The sequence below is a fragment of the Aquarana catesbeiana genome, linkage group LG12 (genome assembly GCF_042186555.1).
Source record: "Aquarana catesbeiana isolate 2022-GZ linkage group LG12, ASM4218655v1, whole genome shotgun sequence".
Classification (NCBI taxonomy): domain Eukaryota; kingdom Metazoa; phylum Chordata; class Amphibia; order Anura; family Ranidae; genus Aquarana; species Aquarana catesbeiana.
This window is the reverse complement of record NC_133335.1, coordinates 223558531-223574652: the sequence shown is the minus strand read 5'-3', so window position 1 is coordinate 223574652 and position 16122 is coordinate 223558531. Positions and strand designations below refer to the sequence as shown.

General features: G+C 52.5%; 1 protein-coding gene across 1 annotated transcript in view; it reads left to right on the top strand.

Annotated features, from left to right (window-relative positions):
• The first annotated feature begins 6952 nt into the window (after positions 1-6952).
• Positions 6953-16122, top strand: part of SLC9A8 (solute carrier family 9 member A8) — a 60081-nt gene continuing 50911 nt past the window's right edge. The window contains exons 1-2 of the mRNA XM_073606764.1: positions 6953-7105; positions 12549-12727. Coding sequence (XP_073462865.1) covers positions 7092-7105; positions 12549-12727 — 193 coding nt within the window. The 5' untranslated portion in view covers positions 6953-7091. The remainder of the gene's footprint in view (positions 7106-12548; positions 12728-16122) is intronic.

Here is a 16122-nt window from a genome sequence, read left to right as displayed (position 1 = left end):
GCTTTAAAATTGCGCACAAACGTGCAGTGGCAACAAAATAAATACATGTTTAAAAGCCTTCAAAAGCCTTTACAGGTTACCACTTTAGATTTACAGAGGAGGTCTACTGGAAAAATTACTGCCCTCGATCTGGCCTTCGCGGTGATACCTCACATGCATGGTGCAATTGCTGTTTATGTTTGACGACAGACCGCCGCTTGCGTTCGCCTTAGCGCGAGAGCAGGGGGCGACAGGGGTGTTTTTTTTTTTTTTTTTTTTTTTCTTTATTATTTTTTTGCTTTTTTAATCTTACTTTTAAACTGTTCCTTTCATATTTTTTTTTTTAATCATTTTTATTGTTATCTCGGGGAATGTAAATATCCCCTATGATAGCAATAGGTAGTGACAGGTACTCTTTTTTGAAAAAATTGTGGTCTATTAGACCCTAGATCTCTCCTCTGCCCTCAAAGCATCTGACCACACCAAGATCGGTGTGATAAAATGCTTCCCCAATTTCCCAATGGCGCTATTTACATCCGGCGAAATCTAAGTCATGAAATACTCGTAGCTTCCGGTTTCTTAGGCCATAGAGATGTTTGGAGCCACTCTGGTCTCTGATCAGCTCTATGGTCAGCTGGCTGAATCACCGGCTGCATTCTCAGGTTCCCTGTTGAGACAGGAGAGCCAGAGAAAAACACGGAAGACGGTGGGGGGGGGGGGGGCATTCCCTCCCACGGCTTGTAAAAGCAGTCTAGAGGCTAATTAGCCGCTAGGATTGCTTTTACATGAAAGCCGACCGCTGGCTGAAAAGAATGATACCAAGATGATACCTAAACCTGCAGGCATCATTCTGGTATAACCACTCAAAGTCGTGAATGGCGTACCTGAAGACAAAAAAATGGTTAACAATGGTTAACAATAAAGCACAGTAAAGTGTAAATAATTACACACCTGAAAAACAAACATGATAAAACATAATAACAATAACAATAACAATAAAACATTGCAGAATAGAATACAGTAAAAAAGAGCAGAACAATAGAGAGAGAGAATAGAGAGAGAGAGAACAATAAAACAACAACTATTTTTTTTTATTTCATATTTTTTTTTTTTTTTTACACTTTTTTTGTAACTAACTTTTATAACTGTAACCGGTTCCAGGTTCGGGTCTCTCAAAATGCGATGGCATCTTGGGAGACCCTGTGAAAGTGTGCCTAGTCTGTGCAATGCTGTACCCTACGCTAATACTCAACTAGTGAATGGTAGCGTTCAAAACATTCACCAATGCAAAGACCAGGATTGTCAGGACAGGAGGGACAACAATAGCGGGTGTCACGCCTATATCCGCGCTTGCTGCAGACACGACATCTTTTTTGGGGGTTCGTTGGGTAGGGGTACTCGGGAGGACATAAAAATGCCTCTCATGCAGCCGACTGCATTTGGTTGGGGATGTGAATGGGGGAAGCACGGGCGCTGCAGAAGCGGTGGGTTCCCAATTAGGATTGGCGAATGCAGCAGGAAGGGCACTATGGGCACGATGGGCCTGTGTTTGTCTTTTTGGTGGCAGCGGGACACTACTTGTGCTTGCCACCTCACCAGCTTCAACTGCACTTATGGGACTCGCCACGTCACCAAGTGTTACTGCAGTGCTGGTTTGACTACGACCGGGGTGTACTAGGCCGCTGGCGCTTGCCAGTTCACCAAAACGCTACCAAAAAACGTTAGCGATCGCAGGGATCAGGCCTGACTCTGCGAACGCTGCAGTTATGCGTTTAGTGTTTTGTAAGTGACAGTGATCGATCGATACTGCACTTGGGTGGGCTGGGCCGGGCCGGGCGGAGGGGCAAAACGCAGGTGCTAGCAGGTATCTGGGCTGATCCCGCTAACACTGCGTTTTTGGGAACCCTAAACTGCTGGTGACGCTAGTATAGATCTGATCGGATCAGATATTGATGCGATCAGATACTATACCACTAAGGGAGGTGTACGGTGCGTGCGTGGGTGTTAGCGGTACTGGCGCTAATCTGACGCTGCCTGGGGCTGGTGCTTGCCAGTTCACCAAAACGCTACAAAAAAAACTGTTAGCGATCGCAGGGATCAGGCCTGACTCTGCGAACGCTGCAGTTATGCGTTTAGTGTTTTGTAAGTGTCAGTGATCGATCGATACTGCACTTGGGTGGGCTGGGCTGGGCCGGGCGGAGGGGCAAAACGCAGGTGCTAGCAGGTATCTGGGCTGATTCCGCTAACACTGCGTTTTTGGGAACCCTAAACTGCTGGGGACGCTAGTATAGATCTGATCGGATCAGATATTGATCCGTTCAGATACTATACCACTAAGGGAGGCGTATGCTGCGTGCGTGGGTGTTAGCGGTACTGGCGCTAATCTGACGCCTGGGGCTGGTGCTTGCTAGTTCACCAAAATGCTACCAAAAAAACTGTTAGCGATCGCAGGGATCAGGCCTGACTCTGCGAACGCTGCAGTTATGCGTTTAGTGTTTTGTAAGTGACAGTGATCGATCGATACTGCACTTGGGTGGGCTGGGCGGAGGCACAAAACGCAGGTGCTAGCAGGTATCTGGGCTGATCCCGCTAACACTGCGTTTTTGGGAACCCTAAACTGCTGGGGACGCTAGTATAGATCTGATCTGATCAGATATTGATCCGTACAGATACTATACCACTAAGGGAGGCGTATGCTGCGTGCGTGGGTGTTAGCGGTACTGGCGCTAATCTGACGCTGCCTGGGGCGACGCATATCACCGCCGGGCGATCAGGGGGCTAAACCTTTATTTGGTAATAAACGGCGGGTGCCCTGACACTATAAAAAATAAACAAACTAACCAGCATCAACCGTAACAGTTATACGGTGATCAGTGGTGAAAGGGTTAACTAGGGGGCAATCAAGGGGTTAAAACATTTATTAGGTAGTATATGGGGGTCCCTGACGCTATAAAACGCTGACGGCGAACCTAAATATTTACCTCACTAACTAGCATCACCAGCGACACTAATACAGCGATCAGAAAAATGATCGCTTAGTGACACTGGTGACAGGGGGTGATCAAGGGGTTAAAACTTTATTAGGGGGGGTTAGGGGGGTACCCTAGACCTAAAGGGGGGTAGTACTCACTGTCCCAACACTGTAACTGTCACAAACTGACACTATGCAGTAATCAGAAAAAAAAAAAAAAAAAAAACTGCTGGTGTCAGTTTGTGACAGGGGGGGGGGGGGTGATTGGGGGGGGATCGGGGGGCGATCGGGGGGGGGATCGGGGTGTTTTGTATGCCTGGCATGTTCTACTGTGTGTGTGTGTGTTGGTGCACTCACATAGATGTCTTCTCTCCTCGGGCCGGAACGGAAAATACCGACCCGAGGGGAGATGACATCACTTCCTTTGCTGCTGTTTAGCATACAGCAGCAAAGGAGTGTTTTCATTGGCCGGCGGCGATCGCGAGGGGGGGGCCACGAACGGATGGTCTCCCCCTCATCACCGATCGCCGCTGGACAAAAGACGACCGCCTCGGGCACCGGGGGGGGGTCCGATCGGACCCCCCACCCGCGGAAGGCAAATCACGTACCCTGTACGTGATTTTGCCTGTCCGTGCCACTTTGCCGACGTACATCGGCGTGAGGCGGTCGTCAAGTGGTTAATTGACAACAAGTCAACAGTGATAGACCAAACCTCATATAAATAAATAAAACTAAAATAAACCACAGTACAAGATTATATCAATCCCCATGTGTGCCAATATGCTTAGAAGCATAAAAGTGAATATAAATAGTCCCAGCTTTGAACATATAGTGCAGAGTTCCACATTAGGTAATATAAGGCTGGTGAAAATTGGTGATCAACTTTGTAAAGAATGGGTAAAAAATAGATCAAAAAATGATGAAAAATAGTGTAAAATTAATAACAAAATCCAGTAGCAACAAGTGAAAAAAGCGTCTGTAATATGTGACTTTCGTGGACACAGCTGATCAGATCCAGTGACTTGCGGTGCTCCCCCTCAAAGATCCCCACTCACCAGCTCCCTACACCCCTGCAGGGGTAGTAGGCATGTAGTATTTAGGCTGCAATCAGATGTGTATGGGTCCTCAGGGTACACCGCTCCAGCTGTAAGGTCTCTTTCAGTACGTCCTCATAGGGAAGAAACAGGGCTCCATAGTGTGATACTTTTACGGTATTTTATTTATCACAATATACAAGAGAACCAAATAAATAAAAAGTTTAAAAACCAAGACGGTCACACAGCTTGTGAACTAATTCGTATGGAGAGTGCAGGGCATCTAGGATCGTCAGCTGCGCGGCGTGCGCCTCAGCTGCGTTCCACACTCTCCTACTTCCGCGTGTGACGTCAGTGCGTAGCTCCGCCTTACGCGTTTCGTCATCGACGTTATCAAAGGCGCAGCTAGCGTACCTCGTCCTCTGTTATTTAAAGCCAAGCAGTGTATGCGTTCCTCCCACTCTCCTCCCCTGGGTGTGCTTATAATCTCGTGTCACCTCCCAAGGAATATCATTCCATAGTATAAAGTATACTATAAAAGCATGAGTTGTGGGCAATAGGGGTTCCACCTTGATTGCAGGTGACATTGTGCACCTTACGTATCCCGTTTTACAGTCACAGGGGAGACCCCAAGCATGCCCATGTAGTGTTTGAGGTGAGGAAATCACATTGTTCTCACATTTGTTCCATTCGGTTGTCTTCACCTACAACAATGGAAGGAGACCTCCAAACTTACAAGGTGTACCCCACTGAGATATGTGGATCTATTACTGGACAGTTGTGAACTGTAATCATTTGGTCCTGGAAGACCCTTCAACTCCAGCTCCTAAACGATAGTCCGGATGTCCTGATGGGCCCTTTACATCAGGCTCCTGAGCTGTAGTCAGGAGGACCCAGCAGCCCTGGCTTTTACCTAGGGATTCTGGTATGTAGTCATGAGGTCAAGGCCAGTCCTTAACATCAGGCTTATGGTCTGTAGTCAGGGTTCCTGCAGGGCTTTCATATCTGGCTCCTGGCCTGTAGTCATGAGTTTCCAGTGGACCATTCACATCAGGCTCTTGGGTTTCCACTGGGTTTTCAGTGAGCCATTCACATCAGGCTCTTGGGCTGGAGTCAGACCCTTTATATCTGGCTATTAGGCTGTAGTTATAGGGACCTTGCAGGCCTTTTACATCGGGCTTCCAGGCTGTAGTCAACATTAGGCTCTCAGGCTGTAGTCAAGGGATTCATCGCATCAGAATCTTGAGTTTTAGTCAAAGGGTCCATTGAGTCCTTCACATCAGGCTCTTGGGCTTTAGTAAGGGTGTTCGGTGAACTCTTAAAATCAGGCTCTTAGGCTGTAGTCAGGAGTACTGGTAGGGCCCTTCACATCAAGGTGAAAGCTGATGGCAAGAGGATGGTGATGGCTGATAGCAAGCAGGGTGAGAGCTGATTTGATGGCCCTTCAAATCATGCCCCTGAGCTGTAGTCAGGGGGCCTAGCAGTCCTGAACTTTATTTAGGAATCCTGGCATGTATTCACAGGGTCCTAGCCAGTCCTAACATTAGGCTCCTGGTCTGTGTTTGGGGGGTCCTGTTGAGCCCTTGACATCAGCCTTCTGGGCTGTAGTCAGGGGTCCTGCAGGGCTTTCACATCTGGCTCCTGACCTGTAGTCAAGGGGTTCCAGTGGGTCTTTCACATCAGGCGCTTGGGCTTGAGAAAGGGGTCCTGGCAGGTCCTTCATATTCAGCTACTAGGCTGTAGCTAGGGAGTCCTTGCAGGCCTTTCAGATCACCCGGTGGGCCCTTCACAGGGGGTCCCTAAGGACCTAGTACATCAAACTCCTGAACTGTAATCATTTTGTCCTGGCAGACCCTTCAACTCCAGCTCCTAAACGATAGTTAGGATGAGCCCTTCACATCAGGCTCCTGAGCTGTAGTCAGGGGGACCCAGTGGTCCTGGACTTCACTTAGGGATCATGGCATGTTGTCATGAGGTCCTGGCTAGCCTGTAACGTCTGGCTACTGGCCTGTAGTCTAGGGGTTCTTTTGAGCCCTTGATTTCAGCCTCCTGGGCTGTAATCAGGGGTCGTGAAGGGCTTTCACATCTGGCTCCTGGCTTGTAATTAAGGGTTTCCAGAGGGCCTTTCACATCAGGCTCTTAAGCTTGAGTAAGGGGTCCACTCCTGGCAGGTCCTTCATATTCAGCTACTAGGCTGTAGCTAGGGAGTCCTTGCAGGCCTTTCAGATCACCTGGTGGGCCCTTCACAGGGGGTCCCTAAGGACCTAGCACATCAAACTCCTGAACTGTAATCATTTTGTCCTGGCAGACCCTTCAACTCCAGCTCCTAAACGATAGTCACAGGGTCCTGATGGGCCCTTCAAATCAGGCTCCTGAGCTGTAGTCAAGGGGACCTAGCGGTCCTGGACTTCACTTAGGGATCATGGCATGTTGTCATCAGGTCCTGGCCAGCCCATAACATCAGGCTCCTGGCCTGTAGTCTAGGGGTTCTGTTGGACCCTTGATATTAGCCTTCTGGGCTGTAATCAGGGGTCCTGAAGGGCTTTCACATCTGGCTCCTGACCTGTCATTAAGGGTTTCCAGTGGGTCCTTCACATCAGGCTCTTGAGCTTGAGTAAGGGGTCCTGGCAGGTCCTTCATATTCAGCTACTACGCTGTAAAAATTAGGGGGTCCTGTCAGACCTTTCACATCAGCCCCTTAAAGGGATGTTCCCTGATCTCTGTACTTGCATGGACCTTCTTTCACTGTGTGTCAACTTCTTTCTGCACTGTGTATGGGGGTATGTGATAGACCATGCCCCAGACCTTGTAACTACAACCATGCAGATGCAGACTCCTCCCTTCCACACACTGGCTCCTCCTCCCGTCTAAAGCTTCCTAACCATAGCAACAGGCAACGTCAGCACGCTTCCTGTCAGCCCGAAAGGAGACGTCACCCTGTTGGCTTCCTCTCTATGGTGATCTCGGGGAGAGGTAATACGGTGTTTCGCCAGATCAGAATTGGTAACGGAAGTGACGACGCTGCGGTCCTGTCGCTGCAAGGAGACGCTCTGCCCCGCACTGAGCTGCACTCTATGGTACCGCTCGCTTTATGAAGGTGTAGCAAGATGGCGGAGGCGGAGTGAGTGCTGGCCCTTCATTACTTCCGTATTTACGATAGATATACATATGACATGTTACTGAGGGGGGCCGGGGAGGAACTCACTGTGTGTTCTGTCACTGAGGGGCCCCTGTGCGTCCCTTCTACTGTCACCACTGAGGGGCCCCTGTGTGTCCCTTCTACTGTCACCACTGAGGGGCCCCTGTGTGTCCCTTCTACTGTCACCACTGAGGGGCCCCTGTGCGTCCCTTCTACTGTCACCACTGAGGGGCCCCTGTGTGTCCCTTCTACTGTCACCACTGAGGGGCCCCTGTGTGTCTTTTCTACTGTCACCACTGAGGGGCCCCTGTGTGTCCCTTCTACTGTCACCACTGAGGGCCCCTGTGTGTCCCTTCTACTGTCACCACTGAGGGGCCCCTGTGTGTCCCTTCTACCCTTCTACTGTCACCACTGAGGGGCCCCTGTGTGTCCCTTCTACTGTCACCACTGAGGGGCCCCTGTGTGTCCCTTCTACTGTCACCACTGAGGGGCCCCTGTGTGTCCCTTCTACTGTCACCACTGAGGGGCCCCTGTGTGTCCCTTCTACTGTCACCACTGAGGGGCCCTTGTGTGTCCCTTCTACTGTCACCACTGAGGGGCCCCTGTGTGTCCCTTCTACTGTCACCACTGAGGGGCCCCTGTGTGTCCCTTCTACTGTCACCACTGAGGGGCCCCTGTGTGTCCCTTCTACTGTCACCACTGAGGGGCCCCTGTGTGTCCCTTCTACTGTCACCACTGAGGGGCCCCTGTGTGTCCCTTCTACTGTCACCACTGAGGGGCCCCTGTGTGTCCCTTCTACTGTCACCACTGAGGGGCCCCTGTGTGTCCCTTCTACTGTCACCACTGAGGGGCCCCTGTGTGTCCCTTCTACTGTCACCACTGAGGGGCCCCTGTGTGTCCCTTCTACTGTCACCACTGAGGGGCCCCTGTGCGTCCCTTCTACTGTCACCACTGAGGGGCCCCTGTGCGTCCCTTCTACTGTCACCACTGAGGGGCCCCTGTGCGTCCCTTCTACTGTCACCACTGAGGGGCCCCTGTGTGTCCCTTCTACTGTCACCACTGAGGGGCCCCTGTGTGTCTTTTCTACTGTCACCACTGAGGGGCCCCTGTGTGTCCCTTCTACTGTCACCATTGAGGGGCCCCTGTGTGTCCCCTCTACTGTCACCACTGAGGGGCCCCTGTGTGTCCCATCTACCCTTCTACTGTCACCACTGAGGGGCCCCTGTGTGTCCCTTCTACTGTCACCACTGAGGGGCCCCTGTGTGTCCCTTCTACTGTCACCACTGAGGGGTCCCTGTGTGTCCCTTCTACTGTCACCACTGAGGGGCCCTTGTGTGTCCCTTCTACTGTCACCACTGAGGGGCCCCTGTGTGTCCCTTCTACTGTCACCACTGAGGGGCCCCTGTGTGTCCCCTCTCCTGTCACCACTGAGGGCCCCTGTGTGTCCCCTCTCTTGTCACCACTGAGGGGCCCCTGTGTGTCCCCTCTCTTGTCACCACTGAGGGCCCCTGTGTGTCCCTTCTACTGTCACCACTGAGGGGGCCCCTGTGTGTCCCCTGTACTGTCACCACTGAGGGGGCCCCTGTGTGTCCCCTCTCCTGTCACCACTGAGGGGGCCCCTGTGTGTCCCTTCTACTGTCACCACTGAGGGGCCCCTGTGTGTCCCTTCTACTGTCACCACTGAGGGGCCCCTGTGTGTCCCCTCTCCTGTCACCACTGAGGGCCCCTGTGTGTCCCTTCTACTGTCACCACTGAGGGGGCCCCTGTGTGTCCCCTGTACTGTCACCACTGAGGGGGCCCCTGTGTGTCCCCTCTCCTGTCACCACTGAAGGGGCCCCTGTGTGTCCCCTCTCCTGTCACCACTGAGGGGGCCCCTGTGTGTCCCCTCTCCTGTCACCACTGAGGGGGCCCCTGTGTGTCCCCTCTCCTGTCACCACTGAGGGGCCCCTGTGTGTCCCCTCTACTGTCACCACTGAGGGGCCCCTGTGTGCCCCCTCTCCTGTCACTACTGAGGGGCCCCTGTGTGTCCCTTGTATTATTATCACTGAGGGGCCCCTGTGTATCCCTTCTACTGTTACCACTGAGGGGCCCCTGTGTGTCCCCACTACTGTCACCACTGAGGGGCCCCTGTGTGCCCCCTCTCCTGTCACCACTGAGGGGCCCCTGTGTGTCCCTTCTACTGTCACCACTGAGGGGCCCCTGTGTGTCCCCTCTCCTGTCACCACTGAGGGGCCCCTGTGTGTCCCTTCTACTGTCACCACTGAGGGGCCCCTGTGTGTCCCTTCTACTGTCACCACTGAGGGGCCCCTGTGTGTCCCTTCTACTGTCACCACTGAGGGGCCCCGGTGTGTCCCTTCTACTGTCACCACTGAGGGGCCCCTGTGTGTCCCTTCTACTGTCACCACTGAGGGGCCCTTGTGTGTCCCTTCTACTGTCACCACTGAGGGGCCCCTGTGTGTCCCTTCTACTGTCACCACTGAGGGGCCCCTGTGTGTCCCCTCTCCTGTCACCACTGAGGGCCCCTGTGTGTCCCCTCTCTTGTCACCACTGAGGGGCCCCTGTGTGTCCCCTCTCTTGTCACCACTGAGGGCCCCTGTGTGTCCCTTCTACTGTCACCACTGAGGGGGCCCCTGTGTGTCCCCTGTACTGTCACCACTGAGGGGGCCCCTGTGTGTCCCCTCTCCTGTCACCACTGAGGGGGCCCCTGTGTGTCCCTTCTACTGTCACCACTGAGGGGCCCCTGTGTGTCCCTTCTACTGTCACCACTGAGGGGCCCCTGTGTGTCCCCTCTCCTGTCACCACTGAGGGCCCCTGTGTGTCCCTTCTACTGTCACCACTGAGGGGGCCCCTGTGTGTCCCCTGTACTGTCACCACTGAGGGGGCCCCTGTGTGTCCCCTGTACTGTCACCACTGAGGGGGCCCCTGTGTGTCCCCTCTCCTGTCACCACTGAGGGGGCCCCTGTGTGTCCCCTCTCCTGTCACCACTGAGGGGGCCCCTGTGTGTCCCCTCTCCTGTCACCACTGAGGGGGCCCCTGTGTGTCCCCTCTCCTGTCACCACTGAGGGGGCCCCTGTGTGTCCCCTCTCCTGTCACCACTGAGGGGGCCCCTGTGTGTCCCCTCTCCTGTCACCACTGAGGGGGCCCCTGTGTGTCCCCTCTCCTGTCACCACTGAGGGGCCCCTGTGTGTCCCCTCTACTGTCACCACTGAGGGGCCCCTGTGTGCCCCCTCTCCTGTCACTACTGAGGGGCCCCTGTGTGTCCCTTGTATTATTATCACTGAGGGGCCCCTGTGTATCCCTTCTACTGTTACCACTGAGGGGCCCCTGTGTGTCCCCACTACTGTCACCACTGAGGGGCCCCTGTGTGTCCCCTCTCCTGTCACTACTGAGGGGCCCCTGTGTGTCCCTTGTATTATTATCACTGAGGGGCCCCTGTGTATCCCTTCTACTGTTACCACTGAGGGGCCCCTGTGTGCCCCCTCTCCTGTCACTACTGAGGGGCCCCTGTGTGTCCCTTGTATTATTATCACTGAGGGGCCCCTGTGTATCCCTTCTACTGTTACCACTGAGGGGCCCCTGTGTGTCCCCTCTCCTGTCACCACTGAGGGGCCCCTGTGTGTCCCCTCTCCTGTCACCACTGAGGGGCCCCTGTGTGTCCCCTCTCCTGTCACCACTGAGGGGCCCCTGTGTGTCCCTTCTACTGTCACCACTGAGGGGCCCCTGTGTGTCCCTTCTACTGTCACCACTGAGGGGCCCCTGTGTGTCCCTTCTACTGTCACCACTGAGGGGCCCCTGTGTGCCCCCTCTCCTGTCACTACTGAGGGGCCCCTGTGTGTCCCTTGTATTATTATCACTGACGGGCCCCTGTGTATCCCTTCTACTGTCACCACTGAGGGGCCCCTGTGTGCCCCTCTCCTGTCACTACTGAGGGGCCCCTGTGTGTCCCTTGTATTATTATCACTGAGGGGCCCCTGTGTATCCCTTCTACTGTCACCACTGAGGGGCCCCTGTGTGTCCCCTCTCTTGTCACCACTGAGGGGCCCCTGTGTGTCCCCTCTCTTGTCACCACTGAGGGGCCCCTGTGTGTCCCCTCTCTTGTCACCACTGAGGGCCCCTGTGTGTCCCCTCTACTGTCACCACTGAGGGGCCCCTGTGTGTCCCCTCTCCTGTCACAACTGAGGAGCCCCTGTGTGTCCCTTCTACTGTCACCACCGAGGGGCCCCTGTGTGTCCCCTTTACTGTCACCACTGAGGGGCCCCTGTGTGTCCCCTCTCCTGTCACCACTGAGGGGCCCCTGTGTGTCCCCTCTCCTGTCACCACTGAGGGGCCCCTGTGTGTCCCTTCTACTGTCACCACTGAGGGGCCCCTGTGTGTCCCCTCTCCTGTCACCACTGAGGGGCCCCTGTGTGTCCCTTCTACTGTCACCACTGAGGGGCCCCTGTGTGTCCCCTCTACTGTCACCACTGAGGGACCCCTGTGTGTCCCCTCTCCTGTCACCACTGAGGGACCCCTGTGTGTCCCCTCTCCTGTCACCACCGAGGGGCCCCTGTGTGTCCCCTTTACTGTCACCACCGAGGGGCCCCTGTGTGTCCCCTTTACTGTCACCACTGTGGGGCCCCTGTGTGTCCCCTTTACTGTCACCACCGTGGGGCCCCTGTGTGTCCCCTTTACTGTCACCACCGTGGGGCCCCTGTGTGTCCCCTTTACTGTCACCACCGTGGGGCCCCTGTGTGTCCCCTTTACTGTCACCACCGTGGGTCCCCTGTGTGTCCCCTTTACTGTCACCAATGAGGAGCCCCTGTGTGTGTCCCCTACTGTCACCACTGAGGGCCCCTATGTGTCCCCTCCACCTTCATAGCTGAGGGTCCCTGTGTGTCAACTGTATTATCACCGAAAGGCCCCTGTGTGTCCCTTATATTATTATCACTGAGGGGCCCCTGTGTGCTCTCTAGTGTCATCACTGGGGGTCCCTGTATGTTAGTTGTATCATTATCACTAAGAACCCCCTGTGTGTTCCCTGTATTATCATCACCAAGAGGCCTCTGTGTGTTATCTGTACCATCACTGAGGGGCCCCTGTGTTTCCTCTCTATCATAGTCCTGCATTATCGATGAGGGCCCTCTGTTTGTCTCCTGCATTATCACTGAGGGACCCCTTTGTGCCCCCTTTATTATCATTAAGGGGCCCCTGCTCTCTAAAAAAATAATAATCATTTTTGTGGGTGGGATTCAGCTATGGACCTATTACAAAAAAATGTTGTGTGGTAACCCATAAAAACGTTCCTGTTAGTAGTCTAGTGAGTGATGGATTGTGATTGGTTGCTGTATGTCCTGCACACTCCATGCTGGACCTACTGGGGAAATGTGGGATGACTGCAGGTCCCACGTTCTGATTGTTGGTGGATGTGTTTATGGTTTTATTCCAGAGTGCGGAATGACAGCCATGGAGACTTCAACATCACTCTGCTCACCACTGCGGCCATGTCCACGCGGCTTGTCCTACAGACCCCGGCTAAGCCAATCATCCCGGTCCAGACTGGAGTCCAGGCTCTGCAGGAGGAGCAATCAAACGGGATGACCATCTTCTTCAGCCTGCTGGTCCTAGGTGAGGGTGTAGAGTTGTCATCTGCTCCACATAAAGCTGAATGATCTCTCTGCGGTCATGCGGAGCATCCTCTGCTCAGCAGTATTGTGTTTAGCCTTCCTCTCGGTAATCTTCCAGACTAAGATTACTGCCCTGACCAGGATAACCAGTACAACATGCCTGCATATGGCACTCAGACAGAGGCCAGCTAAATAAAAGCATGTGTTAGTAGAACATGAGATGGTTGTAATAGGGTGGTTGGACAAGGAATGGTGGGCCTTGGTGTGGTTGAACACAAGATGGAGGGACAAAGGATGGTTGGAAATGGGATGATAGGACATGGAGTGATGCGACATGGGGTGGTTGGACATGGAATGATGGGACAGGTATTGCTTGGACACAGGATGAACAGTCATAGAATGGTGGAACATAGAGTGGTTGGACTTGAGAGGGTAAGTCAGTGATTAGTTGGATAGGTAGTGGTTGAACAAGAGATGGTGAGACATGGAATGGTGGTAAATAGTGTGCTTGAATGTGGGATGGTGGGCCATGGGGAAATTGGACACAAGATGGTGAGGCCTAGGGTGGTTGGACATGAATGGTGGGGCATAGGGTAGTTAGAGACAAGTTGATGGGGCATTGGGTAGTTGACAGAAGATGGCGGAGCATAGGGTAGTTGGACCTGGGATAATTTTAAATAGGGTGGTTGGACATGGAATGGTGGGCCATGGCGTAGTTGAACACAAGATGGTGGGAGAATTGGGGAGGTGGACATGGGATGGTTGGACATGGAGTGATGTGATATGGGGTGGTTGGACATGGGATGGTTGATCAAAGGGTGGTTGGTCATGGAATGATGGCACATTGATTGCTTGGACACAGGATGAATAGACATAGAATGGTAGATCATAGAGCAATTTGACTTGTGATGGTGGGTCAGGGGATAGTTGGATAGGTAGTGGTTGAAAAAGAGATGGTGAGACATGGGATGGTGGTAAATTGTGTGTTAAGAAGTAGGATGGTGGGCCATGGAGAAGTTGGACACAAGCTGGTGGTGCATAGGGTAGTTGGACACGGGATGGTGGGGCACAGAGTAGTGGGACATGGAATGGCGTGGCATAGGGTGGTGGAATATGGGATGTTGGGATATGGGTGGTTGGACATGGGATGGTTGGTTATGGAATGATGGCACATTGATTGCTTGGACACAGGATGAATAGACATAGAATGGTAGAACATAGAGCAATTTGACTTGTGATGGTGGGACAGGGGATAGTTGGATAGGTAGTGGTTGAAAAAGAGATGGTGAGACATGGGATGGTGGTAAATTGTGTGTTAAGTAGGATGGTGGGCCATGGAGAAGTTGGACACAAGCTGGTGGTGCATAGGGTAGTTGGACACGGGATGGTGGGGCACAGAGTAGTGGGACATGGAATGGTGTGGCATAGGGTGGTGGAACATGGGATGTTGGGATATGGGTGGTTGGACATGGGATGGTTGATCAAAGGGTGGTTGGTCATGGAATGATGGCACATTGATTGCTTGGACACAGGATGAATAGACATAGAATGGTAGAACATAGAGCAATTTGACTTGTGATGGTGGGACAGGGGATAGTTGGATAGGTAGTGGTTGAAAAAGAGATGGTGAGACATGGGATGGTGGTAAATTGTGTGTTAAGAAGTAGGATGGTGGGCCATGGAGAAGTTGGACACAAGCTGGTGGTGCATAGGGTAGTTGGACACGCAATGGTGGGGCACAGAATAGTGGGACATGGAATGGCATGGAATGGCGTGGCATAGGGTAGTGAAACATGGGATGGTGGGATATGGGTGGTTGGACATGTAGTGATTGGACATGGCTTGATTGACTGGGGTGGTTGGACGTGGAATGTTGGGGCACAGAGTGGTTGGTTGAGAGATAGTGAGACTTGGAGTGGATGGACAGGGGATAATGAAAGAATGGTTAGACATGGGGTGGTAGGACTTGTTCAGTCAGCCAGTGTGACTGACTAGTCATCCAGCTCCATCATCACACCAGAATACATCAAGCCAGAGAGCCATATTCTTAATTTGTATACAGCACAAGCCTCTTTAAAGTGTCTGGAAAAATGTTCACATGACAATGTGCTTGTTCCTCCTTGCTGGTCAGTTCCAAGCTTGCCAGGGGATTCTGCACATGTGAGGGGTTTCTTGTACTCCATATGCTGAGAGCCCTGTGTCTGCAGAAGACTTCACCAGGAAAAGTAAATTGACTGGCTGTGGTAGGCTGAGGAGCAGGAGAGGTCATGCATATTTTGATCACGTGACCAGTTAAAGAATAAATGGCTCTTAGCAGAGGTTGTGTCACTCGGAAAGGAGAATTTCGGATGTCCCATGCTGGAGGAGCCATCCTTCTGATAGATATACCTCCAGATGGGTTCATTATGGTCATAGGATGCTGAGCTTCCTGAATGTGTACTATTGTTCATCTTCTACCCCTCCCCCCCTGAGTTCACATGGCTGCCCTGGTCATCTGATCCCCGGGTGCCAGACAAGTCGGTTGGGTGAACAGTACTGCCTTTCAGATCTGATGAGTGATTGCTGAGCCCTCCTTACAGCATGCGCTGAGGACTAATGTGCAATCATCTTCTTCCTGTGTTTCTCTAAGGGTCATATAACCCTGCACTTCAATCTAATTATCCTGGTCTTGTACAGAGTCTTTCCTACATAGAGGAGAGGAGCACTTATATTTCAGGGGTTTTATAGGTCCGCACTTTGTCCCATTCCCCCATCACCCCCCCCTGCATTATACATACTGTACTTCATGGGTCCTGAGCCAGCAGTACGTATACTCCAAGATCATATAGATCTGCACTTCACCCAATTCCTCCTGCATTATACAGTGTATAGAGGTCCCTTGCCACCAGAACATGTACCTCAAAGGTCTTATAAATGTTCAACCCCCCTCCCCCATCATCACTGTGTTATATGCAGTATCCTGTATTAGATACATATAACGTAGGTCACCAGCCAGTGGTAAATATACCTCGGGGATCATACAGTGCTTTGAAAAAGTATTCACACCCCTTGAAATTTTCCACATTTTGTCATGTTATAACCAAAAACGTAAATGTATTTTATTGGGGATTTTATGTGATAGACCAACACAAAGTGGCTCATAATTGTGAAGTGGAAGGAAAATGAGAAATGGTTTTCAACATTTTTTACAAATAAATATGTGAAAAGTGTGGGGTACATTTGTATGGCGCCCCCCGGAGTCAATACTTTGTAGAACCACCTTTTTGCTGCAATTACAGCTGCAAGTCTTTTTGGGGATGTCTCTACCAGCTTTGCACATCTAGAGAGTAAGGATGGGCTTGGGCGTATTCGCACACTCCACGTGCAGAGCCCGCCAGGAAGTCGGCACGGCGCTGC